Source organism: Megascapheus bottae, chromosome 21, assembly GCF_031878675.1.
Source record: "Megascapheus bottae isolate mThoBot1 chromosome 21, mThoBot2.hap1, whole genome shotgun sequence".
Taxonomy (NCBI): Eukaryota; Metazoa; Chordata; class Mammalia; order Rodentia; family Geomyidae; genus Megascapheus; species Megascapheus bottae.
Genome location: NC_143529.1, coordinates 18,895,833 through 18,919,899, shown reverse-complemented (window position 1 = coordinate 18,919,899; position 24,067 = coordinate 18,895,833). Strand labels below are relative to the sequence as shown.

At 34.3% G+C, this 24,067-nt stretch overlaps 1 protein-coding gene across 1 annotated transcript in view; it reads left to right on the top strand.

Moving 5' to 3' along the window:
• Erbb4 (erb-b2 receptor tyrosine kinase 4) overlaps positions 1-24,067 on the top strand; it is a 972,219-nt gene that overhangs the window by 774,790 nt on the left and 173,362 nt on the right. The window contains exons 18-20 of the mRNA XM_090354754.1: positions 5,353-5,485; positions 9,179-9,301; positions 14,727-14,825. Of these exons, the coding sequence (XP_090210880.1) occupies positions 5,353-5,485; positions 9,179-9,301; positions 14,727-14,825 (355 nt within the window). The remainder of the gene's footprint in view (positions 1-5,352; positions 5,486-9,178; positions 9,302-14,726; positions 14,826-24,067) is intronic.

The following is a 24,067-nucleotide window of genomic DNA, read 5'->3' as shown; positions in this document are numbered from 1 at the left end:
TACAATAAACCTCCCCTAAACATAAAAAGAGTAATCCATTCTATAGTAAAACCATTATTTAACCATGGGGTACAGTGACCAGAAGCCTTTGTGAAGAAGGATTTGTTTGTCTTTTCTCAAGTTCTCTGTGGGAGATTCATGAATAGTGTAGATAAACAGCTTTTGCCTCTCCTTGTTCCCTTTTGGTTACTTCCAATCTATTATGGACCTAGAAATAAGAAAAGCAGGTTACTTGTATTTTGTCAAGTTAAATACAAACTGAGAACTCTGTTTCCTTTATTAATCTTCCAGTATATATTTACTTGAAGTGCACAAATCAGGGCCATAATTTAATAATGTTGAATTTTATCGCCACATGAAAATGGGTAATAATTAGCATGCTATGCATTATCAAATTTAAATTGCACACTTTAGAATCATATCCCTGAGGACGTTTTGCAAGGTTCTACTTACTGATACCTAAGAAATTTTAGTGTCTTTCCTTCCATGTCCAAAGAACTTGGTGAAAGTGATCAGTTAAGATCTATGTAGTTAATGCCAGGACAACGATCAGGGGAAAATGACAGAAAATAAAAAATAATAGAAGCACAAAAGTCGTTAGATATTAACCAGACAGACAATTCAACTGGCCATTGGGGTTTTTGCATTTCTTTTAAGTCCCATTATCTTGAGATAATGGTTCAGGTGACCCATATCTATAATCCTAGCAATTCATTAGGCTAAGACCTGATGATCATGTCTTGAAGCCAGCCAGTGCAGGTAAGTTCATAAGACTGTTTTCTCCAATGAACTGCCAAAACAAACAAACAAAACTGTAGGAGAAGCTGTAGCTCAAGTGGTAAAGCATGACCCTTGAGTAAAAAAAAAAAATAAATGCTCAGAGACAATACTCAGGCCCTGAATTCAAGCCCCAGGACTTGCACCAAAAAATAAAACAAAAAACAACAAATAAGAAAAACATAAGGAAGACAAAAAGCAAAAGGAGATAAAAGTAGAAAATGTGTGAAAGGGTATCAATGTATGTGAATTAATGCACCTTCTATCTGGCAAATATCATGTAACCCTTTTACTAATTACAATAAAAAAATAAATAAATAAAAATAAAAAAAGAAAATGTGGACATAATTCTTCTTTTGTTTATAAAAAGAAATATCTTTAAGTAGTTCTACAAAGGAGCTGCCATTTAACAAAGCAGTTTATAAATACAGTATCTTTTTTAAAATATATTTTTATTCTAATTCGCCAGATAGAAGGTGCATTAATTCACATACATTGATACCCTTTCTCATGTCTTGGTCCCCATTTCTCTCACCCCACTCCCACACCTCATCTTGTTTTCCCCCCTTCCTTATCCAATTTCAAATAACCAAATTCAAATATATCCAATATATCAGATAAGAAAGTGAGATATAAATACAGTATATTTTAATGTCATTGCTTTCAACATTCTCACCCATGCCTTCCTCCACTTTTTCTTTTGGTGGGATATACATTGGATTTTTAACTGCATTGTCCTCTCTTCATTTGACTACCACTGTCCTGTGACATCAGCCACCCCTTTGAGTACCGGCGACCTAGTATTCAATTTTTCTGAACTTTAATTCTGCCTCTTTTTAAGGAATTACACTATGTAGGTTCTCTCTTGAATCTACCATATTTCAATTAACACATCTAACTAAATTAAATGCCACCCAATGTATTTACTTATGAGGATATAACATAAATGTAGCTTCCACATTTAAGGAAAAAAACACATCCTTTGTCTCTGTGGGCCTAACTTACTTCACTTCATAGAATTTTTTCCAGGTCTTCCCATTTCTTTACAAATAGTACAATATCATTCTTTGTCATGGATGAGTAAAATCCCATTTTGTATACACACCACACTGTCTGTAATAAACTTATCCAAGCACTCCAGAAAGCAATTTAGAGGTTCCTCAAAAAAATTAAACATAGAACTACCTTATGATCCTGTAATTCTACTCCTGAGCATTTACCCCAAAGATTACAAACCAGGATATAGTAGGCCACCAGCACAACCTCGCTTATTGCAGCATTAATCAGCAGACCCAAAGCATGTAATCAGGCCAGACACCCCTCAATGGATGAATACAGTGCATCTTGATCAGTGTTACCCTTTTCCTTTTAACTATGAACTTACTTGTCTACTATCAAAAAGAACTAATGGCTGCAATATGTATCTTTGTGTTGTACTTTGTGTTAGTCAACTAGGTACTTAGAGACAATGTAGTAGTGGTAGGGTAATACACCACTCTACAACAGGCAAATAAAAATCAGTTCTTGAGGCTGGTGGAGGTAGCTTTTGGCAGTTAGAGATCTCAGGATCTCATTGAACCTAACTGTCCCTTGGTTATCTCATATTCTTACAGTATTTTACCTTGCTATCGGACATATTGTATATACACTTATTTGGTTATTTGAAATAGGATAGGGAAGGGGGGGAAACAAGATGAGAGGTGGGGGTGGGGGAAGGGAAATGGGGACCAAGACATGAGAAAGGGTATCAATGTTTGTTAAGTAATGTACCTTCTCTCTGATGAAGATAATGTAATACTTCTATTAATTACAATAAAAAATATATGAAAAAAGAAAAAAATCAGTTCTTGAAAATGAATTTTACTAGTTTTAAGAGAAAATATGGAATTACTATGGAATTAAGAATGAAAAATGTCAAACACAGTCTCTGGCTTAAGCACTTATACTTGTAGTTGTATTTAAAATGTAATAAAGGTCTAATCAAAGAAGACACTCTATAATGTAACTCATCAAGTGGGGCTGGGAGTGTCAAGGATGTCAACCTAGGTCACTTTCATTTACACAGAAGAAGAAAAACACGTCGTATTATAGACCAGGTAGAATTCTGGGTTAGAATTTGTAAGAGAGAGTGGGGAAAGAGGAGAGAGAAGGAGAGAGAATGTGAATTATATAAAAAATTAACTCATGTAGCTCCTTTTGTCCTAGGTGGAAATCATTCTAGAGAAATTCTAGGGTTTCAGGGTTTTCTGTTTGACATCTGAAGTACTTCAGGGAATATCGTCTTGCCTTGGACATCATCACTATGATGATAGATAGATACTGCTACACTTTATTCTTTTGTATGAAATCAATTGTTTGAGGAAAAATAAAATGGAATATATCCTCTTAACTTTCCACATGGAGAAGATTCAATGTAACTGAAATAGAATGATGCTGACCTCAAATTTCATAACCCATTTCAAAGGAATCAATAAACATAAACCCTAAAGAATATAGAAACATGTGGGAGAGAATTGTAATTTTAAATTTTAACTAAACAAAATACCAAACAAATTGCAATAATGGCTAAATATATGTGCAATTTATTTTTTAATATAAAGCAAATATATATATAAATGATACTATCAGAAAATAAAGTAAAAGAGCAAGAGGAATGGCTCAGTTGATAAAGCACTTGCCGGCCAAGTAAAGACCCTGAGTTTAGCTCAAACCCCATAACAATAAAAAGAAAGAAAAAGAAACACAATACGAATTTTATCTAACTCTAGTTAAATAAAATATACAATTAAAATGTTAGACACTGCTGCCAATTATTTGTTAATATTGAGAAGCAAAACTCAAAACAAAAATTTTATTTGATATTTTCAGCACTCAATTTCAGAATTATACTTACTTTTGGTTAAGAATATAAAATATTCTCTACACACACACAGTCACATCACAATGATGGCTTTGTGTTTAATTTTCTCAGCGTAAATAATTTATGTCTGCAAAGAAAATCCCATTTAGGAAAATCTAGCTGATTTATAGCAACATTCTAGTATGCTATAGTACTTTGAGCTGTCAGCAAACAACCTTTAGGATGAACTACATATTTAGATTTTTCTGCAGTTTTATGTGACAATATGGCAGACATAATCTTTAAAAGACATGCTTTCATTTACAGAAGTTTCTCCATGGAGTTTTTGTTTTTTTAAGAGCTCTTCAGAATTTCAAGGCTTTATTTAGGATCATCTAGTATCATTACTTCTAATCTACATCTGAGTAAAAGTTTATTTTGTAAGTACAAGTTTTTATCTAAGAGAAGATAGTGGTATGCTTATAGATATGGGATAGGGTCTAAAAACAGGAATGTATGAGACAAAATGATTTCTTGTGGAAAGCATATGTACATAGAAAAATCCTTTTCTTGGTATGTATCACAGTTCATAGTCAACTATTCGGTAAGCCTATGCAGTTTTTTCAGATTACATTCTGTGATGTAAGAAACCAGTGCATTTCATGACTAGTTTCTGAAAGATTCTACATTACTCTAGAACGCATAGTTAAAAACTCACACATACCACACTTCCAGGAAAGAAAAACTTCTTGAAATAATAATAGTGATTATCTTCTTATACTTGGAAATACACTTGATTAAAATGGAAGACGTAAAATGATCCAGTCCCTTTTTACTCAGGCCTTAGTATTGCTTGTATCTTATTGAATATGTAAATTTCTGGGACAATAGGATGGTTAAGTATATTCACTGCTATAGTGCATACTCCTGTAACCAACACACAGAAAATACCTGAACCATTCTTTCCTGTGCATATTCTTGTACCAGCATTGTCCTCAGAGTTTCAACTCACACTTTTTAGAATATGCATTTGTTCTCCTTGGTTCTTTTCTACTTCAGCAGTATGGAATTTAACTCCATTTTTGCTTTAGATCAGTAATTCTGAACTTGGGATAGGACTACTGGTTAAAGACATCCACAAATATTTAGAGACAGTGCATGCCCAGAATGGAGAATAGGTGTAGTACTAGTGTTGAATGAGTAAGTGGGATGCTACTAAACCTCCCCAAAGATGCCTCACAGCAGAACAGAACAGAACAATCCTCACAACAAGCCTATATCCTGCCCGAATAGTCGAAAGTGCCACTGTTAAGAATATCTGCCTCAGGAAAAATGCAAAAAAATAAAATAATATATCATACCAGCACTATTAAAATAGATTTTCTACCAATTCATGCATAATAGTAAAATTGATACAACTTAAAACGTTCCCATACCACCATCTTTGCATATGTTCTTCATTCTGTTGCCATGTTTTATGTCTTTTGTTTTATTTTTCCATCCAATGGAATGTTGTGACTGCTCACCTTGAAAATAAAATTATTGAACGCGCATGGTTTAGTACTGAGAAATTGAAACTAAAACAATTTCTTCATGAGAAAAATATTACAGCCCTCATGCATTGTCTTTTCTGCTTTTTGTAAATGACTAGACTTAGGTATGGAAAATGCATGACACAACCGCTTTCTCCTCTTCTGTGTATTCTCTCCTCATGTATTCTTTCTTGTGGCTGGCAGGACACCCCTGATTGCTGCTGGAGTAATTGGTGGACTCTTCATCCTTGTCATTGTGGGCCTGACGTTCGCTGTTTATGTTAGAAGAAAGAGCATCAAAAAGAAGAGAGCCTTAAGGAGATTCCTGGAAACAGAGGTGAGGCGGTTGCATTCCCTTAGCTTTCAGAACACTGAATAACTCTCAAATTGTTGTGTGTGTTTGTTGGTTTATTCAAAATGTATACCCTGTTCAGTTTCCTGATTTTCATATAAGGGAAGAGTCATAGTAAAAGTCATTAGGTTGATTCATAACATAAGGAAATTGATTATATGGCAGGGGTCTAGGCATTTTTTATATCTGTACAGGTTGGATATGGTTTTATTATTTGCTTAACTGGTAAAACAATTATTTATTTTGGTTTTTATTATTTTATTTGGTTATGGTGTTTATTATTTTGAGCTGCTGGGTTCGTTAGCAAGCTCTGGCTAGATGGTATCTTGGTAGAAAACATCTGGATAGAAGATATCTCAAATACAAGAGCAGGAATGTGTTAAAAAGACAAAATTATTTCTGATGCAAAATACAGATGGACAAGCAGTGTGTGCTTTAATTAAGATCACTAAGTGGATGGTCAGTGAGAATGAAGCTTCCTGTTGTAATCTCACAAAACTCACAACGCAATTTATGGCATACATGTAACATTATGTGTATTTCTTTTTAAGAATATGTTAATCACCCATAAATTACAAAATCTCTTTCATATTGCTGCAGTAAGTTCTTTAGCATGCAAAATGATAGTTTTCACTGTACAGAATATGGAAAGAAAACAATTACCAAAGACTTTCAGATTCTACTCAACTCCCATCCTATTTCCTTTTCTTAATACCCACTTCTAAGCCTTCCCAACAATTCACAGCAATTCTGTTACTCTGAAACACAGACTGCCTGTATTTATCACTCCTTGTCAGTGTGATTATCAGACTTTTCCTCTTAACGCTGACAAGAATAGAAATATATTTGTTTTTATAATTTCTACACATTGATAATGAATTCAATTGATAAGGAATTTGATATGAAGTTGAAACTAGATAATCTAATCACTGAAAGTTTCAGGAAATTATACCTCCCTATAAGAAACTGCTTTCTGAAAATTGTTGTCTAAAATCAAAATGGACTACTCATGAATATATGTTTTAAAGAAAATAAAAATAGTCAAAAATACACCTAAGAAAGTATAGTAATAACTTTACTTCAGATTATCTAGTTATTTATTAAAGATCAACTTACTCACTTTCAGTCTTATACTATGAAAAAGTGAGGAAACATGCGCTATGTATATTTTTAGTCCAGCCTAGGATGCTAAAGTCAGGTTAAATGCTCCCTCCTGGACTGCTTGAGGCAGTTTCTGAGAGAATTCACACTATATGCCAAACAGTGGTCTAGAATTATCATTCTGTATTGTCTCCCTATTTCCTTTGCTACACCTACTACCTAAAGAAGAACAGGAGGGCCAGCAGGACTGAATTGCCCCTAATGCCCATGAGTGGTAGCATAGATAGGAGATGTCTATGGTCCTTTAAATTTAAACTCTTTAGTCTTTATATAACATCACTGCTGGCTTGATAAATGAGAAATTCTTCTTTGGAAATCCTGATAGTAAAATCCTCAGAAAATGTATTCGTGGAAAATTTAAATGATTCCTAAAGTAATTTAGGAGACTAAACATTTCAGGTAGATGTTTAGTTCTCAAAGTATGAAATGATCACATCTTACTTGCCAGGGCATATAAGTCTCATATATTTGAGATATATCATGCCCAAATTGCTGGAACTCCCTCTGAAATTGTATGTGTAATCCTATAGGACTTTCGTTTGTGATTTTTGAAAATCATCTGTAAGAGTTACTCATACATAGTGTGTTTTTGTGTGTGTGTGTGTGTGTGTGTGTGTGTGTGTGTGTGTGTGTGTAGCAAAATCTACTTCACTCCTGTGCTATTGTCTTCAAATGAAGGGAAATGTCATCTGGCTACTCTCTCAGATTTAGCAGATAGTTAAATAAGTTTCTGAATTGTTTACTAACTTGAGTAACATCAGCAATAATCGAATTTATATTTTATAGTATGAATATAAAAATGAAATGCAAGTGGATTTATAGCCTGTCAGAAAATAGTCCATGTTTATAGAGATTTTTTAAAATCATGTCCTTCCTAAAATTCTTGCTACTGCTATACTTACCTGCACTCAAGACTGTTCCACTAATTAAGTAGGCCATGACGTTCACAGAAGCATGATAATAATACCCAAGCTTGAGGGCCATGGTGTACTTAGCCATGGTGTAAATAGACATTTTGAAATACTGTGGTGATTTCAAGACAATTTCAGTAGAAGTAGCCCTTAATTATCTCCCTATGCAGAGAAAGAACAGGCTATTTATCACTGTTTAAAGTTTAGTTCCTTTTTAACTTAAAAAAAAAAAACTTTCTTAACTTCTTTCGTTTGTTTTTTTCCCTCCAGCATGAATTAAAATTTCAGCAGATACAGACTTCTTGGTACCCCAAGTCTTTCTTATGCTCTGTAACCCCCATAACACATAGATGACACAGTTTCTAATGGCACACATTGATATCTCCATCCATCTGGGGATATGGGAATAATGTTGAATACTATGAACACGCTGTTTTGGGCTTAAAAATTGATATCTCTCTTTAAGTTTAGTTTATGACATAGACATGAAAAAAAATTAACAAGACTGATTTTTTTAAAGGCACAGTTATAAAAATTTGACAGAAATTTCCTTCCGTTCAACTGTATTTTCCAAATGCAATTGATCACAAGAAATTGGAATCACAGAATCAATATGATAAGGTGGCAGCACACATTGGCATATTTTTCTCTCGTTTCGATGAATAAACTGAAGGATAGCTCAACTATGACATCTACAACTGCCATCTCACTTTTCTATTAGTGACCACACCCAGCCCATCTCAAGACCTGATGTGTCCCACTCTATCTCACCTTACACTGGTGTCTTACTCCCTGGTATGTCCTTCCTTCTCCTAATATTATGGGGAGAATTCTTTATGTCAGTGCCCTTCCAAAGTCCGTCCATTTTTGTTATCTCAAGACACAGTCCCTGATCCAGGAAGGGAGAACACTGAGGCTCAATCTCTAAGTGGTTATCACAGTTCTCTGTATTCGGAAAGCATTCATTTATGATCTTGATTCAGACCATGAGATCTTTTTACCTAGAAGGTATGCCAGGGCCTGGCTACTTTAGTGTGTCTAAAATATACAGAATCATCACCCTCAAGTTCTGCAAAAATGCAAAGTTTAAGACTCATGGAAGTAAGGTATATATTTTGATCAGAAGCTCCAGGGAATTAATTTTATTAATTGAAACTTTATAAGCACTGCGCTATTTTTTTATCTCCGAACATATTTACCCTTGGTTTCCTGATAAATTTGAAGCACCAAGAAGGGGCCTTTACTGTGTGATGTATAGGAGATAGATACCCAACTCCCTAGCATAGCATGCTCTAGGCTGACACATTTCTTATTTGAATTCATCCAGGCAAAGAGTAGGAAAACAGAAGGGATAGGATGTGAAGGATTGCCTAAACATTTGTCTGCAAACAGTGTGGGGCTCATGATACAAAAAGGATTCTTTGTCAATAAAAACCACATTTGATATCTTTGTGTGTGAGAAAAAAAAATGTAGGGGAGTAGAGAGGGAGAGAGAGAGAAGACAGAGAGAGTGAAAGAAAAAAAAAAGAAAGAACACACACCTGGTACTGATTACTGGTGATTATTGCATTAAAAGCTTTTCTAACCTTTTCCCTTTGTTTTTTAGTTGGTGGAACCCTTAACTCCCAGTGGCACAGCACCCAATCAAGCTCAACTTCGTATTTTGAAGGAAACTGAACTCAAAAGAGTGAAAGTCCTTGGCTCAGGAGCTTTTGGGACTGTTTATAAAGTAAGTTAAAAGCAATATATATCATCTGTTATTTAAGTTTTGTTTCAGGCTCTAAAAAATAATAGCCAAGGTTGTTATTTTAGCTAACCTAAGAAAGGAGAGCATTTATAGTATTGAGACCTTGCTACACAAATCAGTTTGTCAATTTTTATTGAAAAAAGCTTGGATAAATACATCTGAGAAAAAGGCAGGAAATACTGATGCAAAGCCAAGCACAGTTCTATCAATGTTATTCCAAGTTCTTTGTAATATTACTGTCCCTTTTGCAAATTTCTTTCATATCCCAAACATTCAACCACAGAACAGTTCCTTTCATTGTACTTAGTGCCCCTGAAACTCCTAGACATGCTCCAGCAGTATCCCCCAAATCCCTTACTCTCCTTTTCTTATCGAAAGGTTTCCTTATCAACACTCTACTTACTGAACACCTTAAAATCCACATGAATATTCAGATATGTTAATAGGATACAATACAAAAACCTTTCTTTAAGACCTATTTAGTTACTTTCATGATATCCTAGTTAATATCCAAAGTTCTTATCCCCTTACCCTCATGTAACAACTACAAAATTGACTTTATTTGAGAAATTGAGGTCAGATAGGAAAAGGATCCTCCTGAGGTTTTCAATGAAAGATGTTTCCAGAAAGTAATATCAAATGATAGCAGGTGTATGCTGACCTATTTAGGCCAATTACACAATCAATCCAGAATCCGGGCCCAAAGTTAATTGCGATAAAAATTGAAGTGGTGAATGAGAAACAATCCTGGATTAATACTGAAGTCTTCTCCTAATATTCATTACCATAACTTCTGAGATGTACATTGGCAGTTTAATATATTTCCTCACATATGTTTAGGCCTTCATTTTTATAAAAAGACCTTTTGAAAGAGATTGGACTTTAGGAATTGTGAATTATAAAATGTTCAAGTTTTCTTTTTTTCTTTTTTTCTTTTTTGCCAGTCGTGGGCTTGAGCTGAGGGCCTGAGCACTGTCCTTGGATTTTTCTCAAGGTTAGAGCTCTACCACTTGAGTCTCAACACAATTTATGGCTTTTTTCCTATGTATGTGGTACCAAGGAATCGTACCCGGGTCTTCGTGCATGCTAGGCATGCACTCTACCACTAGGCCAAACTCCTGGCCCATAAAGTAACTTGAGAGTGTTGATATGCACCTGTCACCTCAGCATCCAGAAGGCTAAGGTAGTCAAATCAGAAGTTTGAAACCAGCCTGGACAACACAGAGAGAGGACAAAGAAACATATAACAATATTCAATATGCAGAAAGTATTAGTGTCTAGGTATAGAATTTAGCTTTTCTCATTTAAACTACTTTTCTTCAAAGGTCAAAATATAGACGTTTACCTCATCTGATCAGTATGAACATTTTTTTGCCAGTCCTGGGCTTGAGCTGAGCATCTGAGCACTGTCATTGGACTTTCTCAAGACTAGAGCTCTCCCACTTGAGCCACAGCACCACTTCCAGCTTCTTTTTCCATGTATATGGTACCAAGGAATCGAACCCGGGCCCTCGTCACATGCTAAGCAAGCACTCTACCACTAGGCCAAACTCCCGGCCCCTTAGTGTGAATGTTTTATTCAATTAAATTTACAATTATCAACCTATTGTCTAATTTTCATAAACATCATTCTAAACCAACTTGTTGCCACCTGCCCCCAATCTTTTAATTTTTCAAAGAAACACAACTTACCCTGTTCCTTAATGCTAGAAACAGATGCAAAATTACATTTGCTCACCATTCTTATATATTTAATTTTATCAGTTTCACTCATGTCCAGTAACTTCTGTTTTTGTATTTTAATGATAAAACGATAGCAAGTAAAATATTTTTTGAAATGTATGATTCTAAATGTTAGCCTTAAATTTGAAATGTCACATTGAATGTAATATTGTAAATTGAATCAACTGCCAATCATTCTGGACCACTTCCCATCGCAATCCCCTTTTCAACTATGCTGCAGCATAGACTTACCTGACCGTTGTTTCAATTATCCACGTCTGTAGAGATAGGTTAGCCCTGTGCTAAACTACAAGATAAGACAGTAGAATGTAGATGTTAGACATTCTTTCCTGTATATATTATGTCTTTTTAAACCAATTCTACATATCATTTTGACAAAATTTAATACAAATAAACATAGCTGTTTATATGAGGAAAGGATAGGAAGGTAGAAGACCAAATTTAGTAGTATTATAACTAAGTTCCAAAATTGTTACCTCAGTCTTGCATTATTCTGAAATTATTATTGCCAGTAACTTTTTTATAAAAGTATGATTTGGAAACTAAACTTCATTTAAACCCTGGAGACATTGTTATTCATAAGACTAAGTACTGTCTAATGACCTTAGCAGGGAAAAATGCTACATATTTAAGCATTTTATAATAAAGCTTTATTAAGAATAATAATTTATGAAGCCTTTAACTCCAGTTTCATGTGTATGAGATCAGGAAAAGTTTCTCTCTCCTCTCTCCTTTAACCAGTGATATTAAAACTTTCCTAAAACTTTAACAAAAGTCATTTTAATCTGTTGAGGATAACTATTTTACTTTTATTCAAATTTACTGTACACTCTGGGTGCCGGTGTCTTATGTCTATAATCCTAGCTTCTCAGGAGGCTGAGTTCTGAGGATCATGGATTGAAGGCAGCACAGACAAGAAAGTCCATGACAGTTTTATGTCCAGTTCACCATGAAAAAGCTAAAAGTAGTGCTGTGACCCAAATAGTAGAATGCAGTCTTGAGCACAAAAGCTCAGTCACCACACCCAGCCTCTGAATTCAAGTCCAAGGACTAAAATAATAATAGTGATAAAAATGTTATTAAAATGTCTAAAGTTTGTTTAAATTTTATACCTTGAATGTGTACAGTTGTCCCTAACCTTTAATATATGACTTACCAACATTTTTAAGCTACGGGATTATTTTTCGATCACAGAAAATCAATGACTCAGGTAACGATTCATTAAAGGGTGATATACTATAATTAAGTAGAAAAGATTAGAATCACCATGGTCAAATATTTATCTGGTTAGGACTGTAAAATGATTTCTTCTCTGAGTAAAAGCAGTAGAAATGAATTCACTCTGAGTTTATACTCCTATTTCTATACAGTTTGTGAATATTTTAATATTGATGTTATGTCTTTATAAAGTACTATTGGTAGATATTTTATTAAATAATATTAAGCATGTTCTCTGAGATAGAGAAAATGTAGCCTGTTTAGGTTTCTACTTATTTATCTGCTTTAACTAAATGCATATATATGTATGCAACATATTATTTGGCATTTAACATATATATTTTCCTAAGTCTACCTGGCACAATATAAGACTAAATCTCCTCCTAAAAGTTAATGTACTTTATTATTTTAATTGTTGTTGTTTACTGTTCTTGTGTTGTGCCTTCTCATATTTCATCTTCAAGTACCACAAGTAGTTTTCACTGTGGATGTTCAAAGTAAAAAAAAATTTAATTTTTTGTCTAGGCCTATAACCAGTTGATATAAAGACAGGTGTACATGTACTCTTCCAGAAGGATAACAATCCATAATCTCCTTTTGTTCTTTCTATCTTAATACTAAAATTGTTATTGGTAGTCTTCCTTTTAACTATCAAGATGAAGAAATTGAAATTTGAGAGATTGGAAACCATGTTGAGGTTGTAGGGTGCCTGCCAATGAGAGATAAGTATCTGATACCTGGTTGGAGTCCTGATCTTAGGTAAAAGAAGAAAAATAAAAATAACAGACAGTTTTAGCTCGGTTTTGGTGGCTCAAGTCTGTAATCCGACTTCTCAGGAAACTGATATCTGAGAATTGCTGTTTGAAGCCAGTCCAAGCAAGAAAGTCCATGAGACGCTTATTTCCAATTAACTACCAAAACAATGGGAGTAGGGCTGTGGCTCAAAATGGTAGAATGTTTGCATTCATTGATTGCTCTTCCCTCCTCTGTTTCTGTACTCATTTTAAACCACAATGAATCTAATTAGAATGTTGTTGACTGGTATCTGTAACTCTAGCTATTCTACTTGAGAGGTACAGATTTTAATATCACAATTTCAGGCAAGAAATGGCATAAAGAACAAAAGAAAACAAAAACAGTAATACTTCATCTCAACAGAAAAAGCTGCAATTATGCAATTATAATGGAAAGTGAAAATAATCACCAGAAAACAAGAAATGGATCTGTGGCTCAAAGTGTTAAAGAGCACGAGCCTGGAGGAAAAATGTTCTGGGAGATCAACCACTCCCTGAGAGCAAGCCCCATCCCGACAGAAAAAAAAAAAAAGAAAAAACGAGAAACTATAGAGTTCACATGGTGAAGTTCCTGCCTACAAGCACAGAGCCCAGAGCTCAAACCTTAGAACCATCAGATATATGTATGTTTGCACATTTTCATATAAACGATATGGCTACTTCATGTTTGAATTCACTTACACACAAATGTGTTTCCCTAGTCTCATTTGGTATTTTACAAACTCTACCATCTTTACATATTTTTACAAATAACATAGCTGTTCATAGGAAAGAAAGAGTTGACAATGGCCAATATATTTTATATTTATAATAAAATATTTATATAAAATATTTTATATTTACAATAAAATTAATACATAGTTTAATAATATAAACAAATCAATGTGTTCATTATGTCTCAAGTACTTGACGTTGAAAGCTAGTTCTAAAATAATTACCTCTCAAAATTAATTCTTATATTAATCTGAACATGAGGAATGTGAGAATATGCTTTTTCAAATTATTTTGATTTATAAGAAGAGTTGATCATATAAAGGCTGAAAATAGCCTTCCTCTTTCATTTGCCCTGTTGTCTAAGTTATTGAATTGACACAATCAAAGTTAAAATAAATGAAATAGGAGCCAGGAATTTGGCCTAGTGGTAGAGTGTTTTGCCTAGCAGGCAAGAAGACCCGGGTTCGATTCCTCAGTACCACATACATAGAAAAAAGCCAGAAGTGGGTGCTGAAGTTCAAGTGGTAGAGCTCTAGCCTTGAGAAAGTCCAAGGACAGTGCTTAGGCCCTGAGGTCAAGCCCAGGACTGGCAAAAAAAATAATATTAATAAAATAAAATAAATGAAATAATCTTCTCCAAGACTGAGCTACTGCTGACATCATCCAAAATAAAAATTTTATTTTATCTCATTTCATTGCTTTTATCAGTACACAAAGCCTTTTATACACTCAATTTTACAGGAGTGCAAGATCTTTGGGGGTAGAATACTCCTACAATTTATCTTCTTTAACAATAAAAACAATGGTGCAGAATAAATGATGATATCCAATAGATTAAATCAAGGAATATTAATAGTTTGTGAAATCAAATGCTAACTCAACTATGAATGTTGCAGATCACTTCATGTATGGGTAATGGATTTTCTTTTCCCTGAAAGGGTATTTGGGTACCTGAAGGAGAAACTGTCAAGATTCCCGTGGCTATCAAGATTCTCAATGAGACAACAGGTCCCAAAGCCAATGTGGAATTCATGGATGTAAGTACATGCAAGCAAACAGTCACATTTCTATTTCTTATTAAGTAGACTACTTTAACACCTGAAAAACACCATATGTTCTCCAACAAAATTTCTTCTCTGGAAAAAAATGTGCAGCTTCTGTCTTGCAGTACAATTTTCTTTTGAAGGCTGAAGACATTTTCAATACCCCAAGCAAACTGTCTTCTGTGAATTAGACATGTAATATTTTCATATTTTATGGTTAAATATTTCAGGGTATTGTTTGAATTGAAAGTAAAACCTAATATAATTGAAAATCTACTTCATAACTATGAATCACTTGTATCTAATAATCAGAGGTTATGAATTATTTCTTAAAGTTGATTACACTGAACAGTATTAGAAAAACAAGAAAGTGGCAAAAATAGTAAATTGCAAATATTATACAAACTGGTATAAAAGTATCTAACACTGTATTAGATAATAAATACCATTTGCAAAGTATATACTGAAATGAAATTATAAATAATTTATATATAGTAGCTTAACTAATGTTGATGACACATGATAGGACAGTCCGAGTTTCACCAAGGTTAATCCAAGGTCACAGGGTTAGAAGATGGTAAGTCTAGGCTTCGAGTTCAGGCAGTCATTGTGATCTGTGGTCAGCAAATCTTTTCTTAAGTAGTCACAGAATAGTCGGGAAGTGTATAACCTGTCCTTGTGACAATTTCTCAAATCTGTCCTTTCTGGTGAGAAAGCAGTCATAGGGACTTAAGACAAAAGTAAACAACATGTGAGTGCGTGTGTGTTAATTCTAATAAGATTTTGTTTTTTCTATAAATAAGATGAGGGCCAGATATGAGGATCATCTATTGTTGTCAATACTATGACAAATTGCTTTCGGGAATAGATAGATTGGATGATTTGAAAAATTAATTAGAATCAAACATTGTTAGCTTCTTTTGGTTATGATCTGATTAGCTGAAAACAATCAAGATCAATTGCTGCAGTGGGTCAGTCTACTCCACCGTTTTTAAAAAATGGAAACTTATCCATATTCCCAATTGTAAATCCCAATTGAAATTTATATCTTTCCATGCAGTTTAGAAGAGAAGTCAGCATAAGTTAAAAACTACACTGAAGGAGTAATAATAGTGATAAAAATAGTCAAATACTATAAAATTAAATAACATTAAAATGTCATTCAGAAATTTCATGATTTTCTCCTACCCCAAACATTTAGTTTGAGTTATACAGCACATTTTTGAGGGTAGGATGGAATAAATTATAAATGTGGCATGCTGTTACTTTTTCACGTTGAACTCAGGGTATCTTACCAGGGGTTCTAGAAAAGATCCATATACATTTTTCCCTTACCTTTTAACATAATGTCTTCAGTAATAAGAATGATTTTCAAATGACCTTTATGTAAAAGTCAAGCAAGCATCTGCACTTTGATTTTTTTAATGGATTCTAACATATTTCTGCCTACTTTCTCTTAAAAGCTCTTTTCCAACTTTTATAGAAACTTAAGTTTCTGACTTCAAATAAATTGAGTATGGTGATAATTACCTTGTAGAAGGCTATTGTAGCGTTAACTTCTTATTGGTTGTTATATACAATGTTGGGCACATCTACTGACATTTCTCTAGCAGTCAGTGGGTCTTCGAACTAAATGATGCTTTAACCTGCAGGTCTCTATAAGTCTAAACACACCTTACAGCTACACGTCTTGACACTTACATTAATGAATGCTTTTCAATGATGGCCCATTTATTCAGTTTGATCTTGATCATAGCTATAAACTTGTGAAGGGAAGTGAGAAATGATAAGTAAAAAAATGCAGTAAGTGAAAACAGCATAGGTAAATTGATAGAAAAGAGGTCTTGCCTAGCCTAGCATACAGCTAAAGCGGAAATTCCTAAGAATACTAATAATCTCTGCTGGAGGATTGGGCAACCATTTTTGTCATATTTCCATGGAAACAGACTGACAAAGGAGGGTTAAGAGGCTACAAAATAATCACCTAAAAAAGAAGCTCTAAAAACCTCATCATGATTTTGAATGATTATTTGAAAGCTCCTAACCCCATCCATTTCTTTCCCTTGATCTGCAGCCTATTCCCATGGTAACCAGAATGGGGATGGCAGCTTGAAGTCTTAGATTTTTTTTCTGAATTTTAGATGAACTGCTGATTGAGCCATGAAAGGAGTCATTTTCCTACCTGGTTGATGGATTTGGTAACCAACAAACTAGAAAAAAGAGAAAAAAAGTTAATATATAATAACATACAATTGTATATTATAATATATGATTAATACACTAATAGTATACCATAATATAATAAGCAGTTTTGACTGACTTTGTGCGAAGGTGCTAATAATTAAGAGAGTCGTAGGCTGCTTTATGGGCAGAATTTCAATAAATATTAGGCTGAACGCTTCCTATTATCTTGGTGACAGTTTTCAAACATTGGAAGGATGGCATCCCCATGGTTAAAATCATTTATCTGGCAAAAATGATGGTGAATTCAGTATTTTTGGCTGTTTGGCATAATTTTAATCAAACATATGGATCCATTTCATACCCACATTTTTAACTCATCTATTTATATATACCAAATCACTACATCTGAGTGAAGTGTTAAACCACACTAACAAATTTATGTTATAAAATATTATAAAGTAATTTGAGCCTAACAACTGAGTTGGAATTAGAGATATTTTGGTTATAAATTTAAAAGAGTATGTTTGGTGTATATCTTAGCTCGGGTTGCTTGCCGAAGCAGAAGCCACTCATAAAATAAGGATTTACTATGAGTCATTGATTGTATAGGTGAAATCCCTACCAGTAGAAGACTATCAGTAGAAGGCTTTATAAACAGAGAAGACTCTAGATACCAGGGTGACTGCACTTCTTTCTACTGGAGAAGCCCAGACAATCATCATGAGATACACATATCTGAGTTGTCTCCTTCAATGCTAAGGCAACTGCAGCTCTTCTACCACATCCTTAATGCCAGTAGTTCAAAGGCTGCTGTCACCACTGTTGTCTGTCCTTACTGACAATAGCAACATTAGGCTCCAGTGGCAAAGAAAGTTGCCTAGAAATCAGTTGGTATAGCACTATGGAAAGGTGTTGCAAGGAGAACCTTAAAACTAAAGGAAGAGCTACTGCAATCAAACTACGGGTCCCTTTTTCTAAATAACATGTGTGTATGTTGATGTTTACATACATGCATGTTAAATTACTACTTTATGAAAATAAAATAAGGCTTTTTTTAAGGATAATGGGAAGCCATGTACATTAGGCATTGCATTTCTTGGCACTTTCCCTAACTTTACACATATAGTGGAATATTTCAGATTCAATAACTATTGTGTGTGCATGTGTGCATCAACTGAGCATTACTATCATTGTAATAAATAACACACATGAAGTGACTTAATACTGAAAATGTATCACCATATCAGCACCTCTGTATTTGATAATCAAAGGCAAAGGCAAAGTCTTGTATATTTTCTTCCATTTATTTTAAAGCACAGGCAAAAAGCAAGAAGAAAATTACGTTCAAAAATGCTACACTAAAAGCAATAAGAGAATCTGGTCATAGGCTTATTACTTAACTCACATGACTATCTAATGCATTCATAATGACAATAATGGCATACTGCTATTGAAGGTCTGGTGTATTATTCTTCATGCCCATAAGTAAAGATCACATTGAATAACATTAAGAAAATGACTCTAAAGGTTCACCTTTAGGAGAAGAAGGCATGCATTTATGCCTATTCTAGTTCTTATGTCACATTTCAGTTTCTCTGAGAAAATGCAGATTTTGTGTGTGTGGTGTTGAACACATACAAAACACGATGTTCTTGAAATGATTCCTGGCATAAAATCAGTCAGACTCAGTTTATTGAAGTTTCTCCTAGTGAGCATTATTTTCCTCTGAAATTTAAGTCTACTCTCAGTCAACCTGGTTTAAAAGTGTTTTACCAAGGATTCTTATTTTCTTTAAAAAATAGAAATGAAAGAAAACAGGTAAGGACCCTGAATTCCTGTGAGTGATCAACCATCCTGGGCTGTTCATGCTGATGTGAATCTACCTGGGTTCAGTTTCAGTGCTCCCTCATTAAATTCACCATAGGGCTCAAAGGAAGGGGTTGCAAGGGAGTCAGCCTGTAAACAGCAGTATGCTGGTGAAAAAGAGATAACTTAGCTCCTTCTGACTATCCTGCCAGAAGCTTTATCTTGATGTAACTATCACTTTGCTATTTGGAAGAAATGTGCTACTAAATGATGTTTATGTTGTTTCTCTTCTCTGATTTTCTTTATCATATCCACTCCATTGATATGAGTTGTCCCTACTATTATTAATATCACTGATAGTAGGATGATATAAATACGACTGGCCAACTGGTCTTTGTTTTCTCTCTGATTATAACATCCTTAATAGTCATTTGAGAAGATTTTGCTGTGTATTATTTTCATAATACAGAATATCAGATGTATCTTTTCACAGAGCAATGACTCTGAGATCACACAGATAATGATTTTTTAATTTCCTATTATGAATAACATTTCATTATTTTACTTTTGAAAGTTTTGTTCATTTGCATACTAATTGTATAATTTACCTATTTTGGAAAGAAAAATTGCAAAATTTCTTTCCTTCAGCTCTATTGCTTAAATGTCACAAGGTCCTTTCTTGTGAGGCTGATCTTTTGGGGGAAAGAAAAAGTCACCTAAATAATCCTTTCCTTAAGAAAAATTGTAACTAAGCTAATTTTTAACATTCTAGAACATTCTAAGAGAGAAACTATAACCTAAACTAGAAACAGTTTATAGTTTTTCAAAGCTCTATTGTAACAAGAGAAAAGAATAGAGGAAAAATATTCTTATTACTGAAGTGAATTATTTCTTTTGTAGTTCATTTCACTAAACAGTCTGGAAATTATACATCACCGTCATTTGTTTGTTCTCCTCAACATTTCCTTTTATTGACTTCCTAATGTTTCAGCAGGTATCAGCTCCATAGAGCCTCACACCTCTCTGTAGCCAACTTCAATTTATCTCCCGTACAGTTACATTCTTTTTTCATATATTTTTTGTAATTAATAGAAGGGTTACATTATATTCACCAGATAGAAGGTGCATTACTTCACAAACATTGATACCCTTTCTCGTGTCTTGGTCCCTATTTCCCTCCCGGCCCCGGGCCCCTCATTTTGTTTTCTCTCCTTCCTTATCTGATTTCAATAACCAAATACGCATATATACAATACATCAGGGTATCTGCTTTTACCTCCAGGTCTTTGATCCATTTGGAGTTAATTCTGGTGCAGGTGACAAGAAAGGATCTAACTTTAGTTTTCTGCAGGTGCTTAACCAATTCTGCCAGCAACACTTGTTGAAGAGGCTGTGTTTCTTCCATTCTATTTCTTTTGGCTCCCTTATCAAAGATTAGGTGGCCATAGGTCTGTGGGTTAATATCTGGGTCCTTAGTTCTATTCCATTGGTCTTCAGGCCTGTTCTTGTTTCCAGTACCAAGCTGTTTTGGTTACTATAGCTCTGTTTGGTATTAAAATTCCTCCTGTGCTGTTCTTTCTGCTAAGAATTGTTTTTACATATGGGGTCTTTTAATATTCCATATAAACATTTAGATTGTCTCTTCTATTATTTAAAGAATAACATTGGGATATTTATGGGTATTGTGTTGAATTTGTAGATAGCCCTTGGCAAGATTGCCATTTTCAAGATGTTAATTCTTCCAATCCAGGAGCATGGGAGGTTTTCCCATTTTCTCAGTTCTGCTTTAATTTCCTTCTTCAGGGTTTTAAAGTTTTCATCAAAAAGGTCCTTTACATTCTTAGTTAATTCCTAGGCACTTTATTTTCTTTGAGGCTGTTACAAAAGGAGTTGCTTTCCTGATTGTTGCCTCATTCCTCTCATTCTTGGCATATAATAAGGCAGTTGGTCTTTGAGGATTAATTTTATACCCTGCTACATTGCCAAAGTTTTGAAGCAGCTCAAGCAGCTGAGGAGTGGAATCTATAGGGTTCTTTAAATACAGCATCATGTCATCTGCAAAGAGAGAATGTTTCACTTCCTCTTTCCTTATTTGGATCCCCTTTATGCTTGCTTCTTGATTTATTGCTCTGGCTAGGAATTCTAATGCTATGTTAAAGAGGTGGAGAGAAGGGCATCCTTGTCTCGTTCCTGATTTTAGAGGAAATGACTTTAGCTTTTTCCATTTAGTATAATGCTAGCTGTGGGTTTCTCATACACAGCCTTTATTATACTGAGGAATGTTCCATGGATTCCTAGTTTCTCCAGAGCTTTTAGCATGAAGTGGTGTTGAATCTTATCAAATGTCTTTTCTGCATCTATTGAGACAATCACGTGATTCTTGTCTTTGCTTCTGTTGATTTGTTGAATTATATTAATTGATTTGTGTATGTTGAACCAGCTTTGCATCCCTGTGCTGAATCCTGTTTGATCATAGTGTATAATTTTTTGATGAGTTGTTGGAGACGGTTGGCCAGCATTTTGTTGAGAAGTTTTGCATCAATTTAATGTCTCACCTTAAGCTCTTGGAAAAAGAACAACGAACCAACTCTACTCCCAGTAAAAAGAAGCAAATTATTAACATCAAAGCAGAATTAATAGAACTGGAGTCTAAAAAACTATAGAAAGAAGAAACAAAACAAGGAGTTGGTTCTTTGAAAAATTAACAAAATTGACGGACCCTTAGCAAATCTTAACAAAAAAGAAGGGAGCACACCGAAATAAACAAAATCACAGATGAGAATGGTAATATCATGACAGAAATTACCAAGATCCAGAGTATCATGAGAGAATACTTTTCAAACCTTTATGCCAACAAATTTGAGAATCTAGAAGAAATGGATAAATTTCTAGCCAATACCCACACTGAACCAGGAAGACCTAATCCAACTAAACTAAACACACCTATTTCAAGCACTGAAATAGAAATGGGAATAAGAGACCTTCCATCTAAGAAAAGCCCAGGGCCAGATGGATTCACAGCTGAATTCTATAAAGTCTTCAAAGCAGAGCTCACACCAATACTCCTCAAGCTCTTCAACAAAGTTGAAAATGAAGACTTTTTACCAAACTCATTGTATGAAGCCACTAAAACCCTCATGCCCAAAGCAGACAGAGATTCATCAAAGAAAGAGAACTATAGACCCATTTCTTTGATGAATTTTAATCCATACAGTTTCATTCTTATACAAATCCTAAACTTCTATCTTCGAGTAACCATGTTGGCAATAAGTAATCCTGTAAATATTGAGAGTGCCATGATCTAGATACCTTTCAACCGACAAGGTCCTTTAGGTTATCTCTTGAGATGAACCACTTTGATCTCCAGTGTCTTTCAGGGAGCTGATCTTAACACCTGTACTTAGTAAACCTACAGAGAAAGCTCATGAGCATCTCAAGTTTAACACAACCAGAATGCTTATCTTAATTTTCCCTTTTACATTTCTTAATGTAGTCCTCCTTGACATTCTCTTGCCTATGTCCTTCAGTCCCAGAAGTTGTAAAGGTACAAATACAAAGTCTTGGGTAAAACAAAATAATAATAGTAATAACCATTAATAAAAAATAACAATAGATTTTGGCGAAAATAAATTTGAAAGCAAGTGTATTGACGTAACTGTGATTCATCATTATTAGTTTAAGTGAACCAAATTCAGTAACTATCTTAAAACTTGAGGTTAAACATTGTCTACTAAAAACCTGAAGGAAGACAAAAATACTTGACAAGTTGTACTTTCTAATGCATTAATTTATTTACTGAAGCACCTGTAAGGGAATACTCAAAGCCAAACTCTACTGTTCTCTATTAGCCAATGCATGTAATTTTATAATTTTCCTGTTTGTCTGTTTCTCCAAAATATTTTGAATCTCAAGCTAACATAGTCTGCAATACCTATATTTAAATTTGACAAACAGAAATCAGTAATATATAGAACACATTGCGTTCTATATCTTAGGTATTTGCAAGTATCTAAACCCCATGCTATAGTGAATTTTGTATGGGATGGTGCATATTTTTGTGCAATAAAGATTAACAAATAAAATGGCAGTCTGCTCATGTGCACTGATTTCAGTTTGATAATTATGATGGCCTTGGATAATCCAAATCTCATATACTCTATTATGATGACAAACTATGTGTAATCTTGATGGTTCATGAAAGACAAGTATCCTATAGGGCAAGGCCTTAATATAGAAAGTTTTCTTAAGGACCAAGGACTAAATATCCTGATTTACATTATATTGTATCAAGCTATCATTGTTATTTATGGGAATGCAATTTGGGTCAGGAATGAAATACTATTAAACTGTGATGTTTGCAATGCAGCACATAATTGTACACAAACACCATATCTATGTACACCTAAATGCTGGCTTGATTTTTTTTTTGTGGGTCATGTGGCTTGAACTTGGTCTGGGAGCTGTCCCTGAGCTCTTCAGTTCAAGGCTACCCCCCTACCTTTGAGCGAAGCCCCACCTCCTGTTTTCTACTGGTTAATTGGAGATAAGAGTCTCAGGTCCTTTCCTCTCTGGCTGGCTTTGAACCTTGATCCTCAGATCTCAGCCTCCTGATTAGCTAGGATTGCAGGCATAAGCTATTGAGCCTGGCTACTGCATGAATTTAGTGTATATTTATGTGTGAAAAAGCCACATATTTACATTTTTTCTTGTTCTAAATCTGACTTTTTCCCCTAAGTATATAAAGCTGTCTGTTTAAATTGATGACAGTCATAAAATTTGATAAAGAAGCATTCTTGTTTCTCAAACTTGTTTTAGCCTAATTCTTTTCGTTTTATTTATCATTGCACTATATGACAACATATTAGAAAATCAAAATGTATATATCTTTCTTTTCAATATGTACAGATCCTCTGAATTTCTAGACAAAATATTATTTGGCTGGGCATGGTGGCATAAACCTGTAATCTTATCATTTAGAAGATGAAGTAGGAGAATCAAGATTTGGGGGCAAATCTGAATGACATAAGTTTGAGGTCATTTTCAGCTCAGCGGAGAAATACTGTCTCAAAAACTGTAATAATAATAATAGGAAGAAGAAGAAGAAGAAGAAGAAGAAGAAGAAGAAGAAGAAGAAGAAGAAGAAGAAGAACAGCAGCAGCAACAACAAGGACTGGGTAGAAAGCTTACTTTTAGGGAATGTGCTTAGAATATTTGTAAGTCTCTAGGTTTGAGCCTCAGCTTTGCAA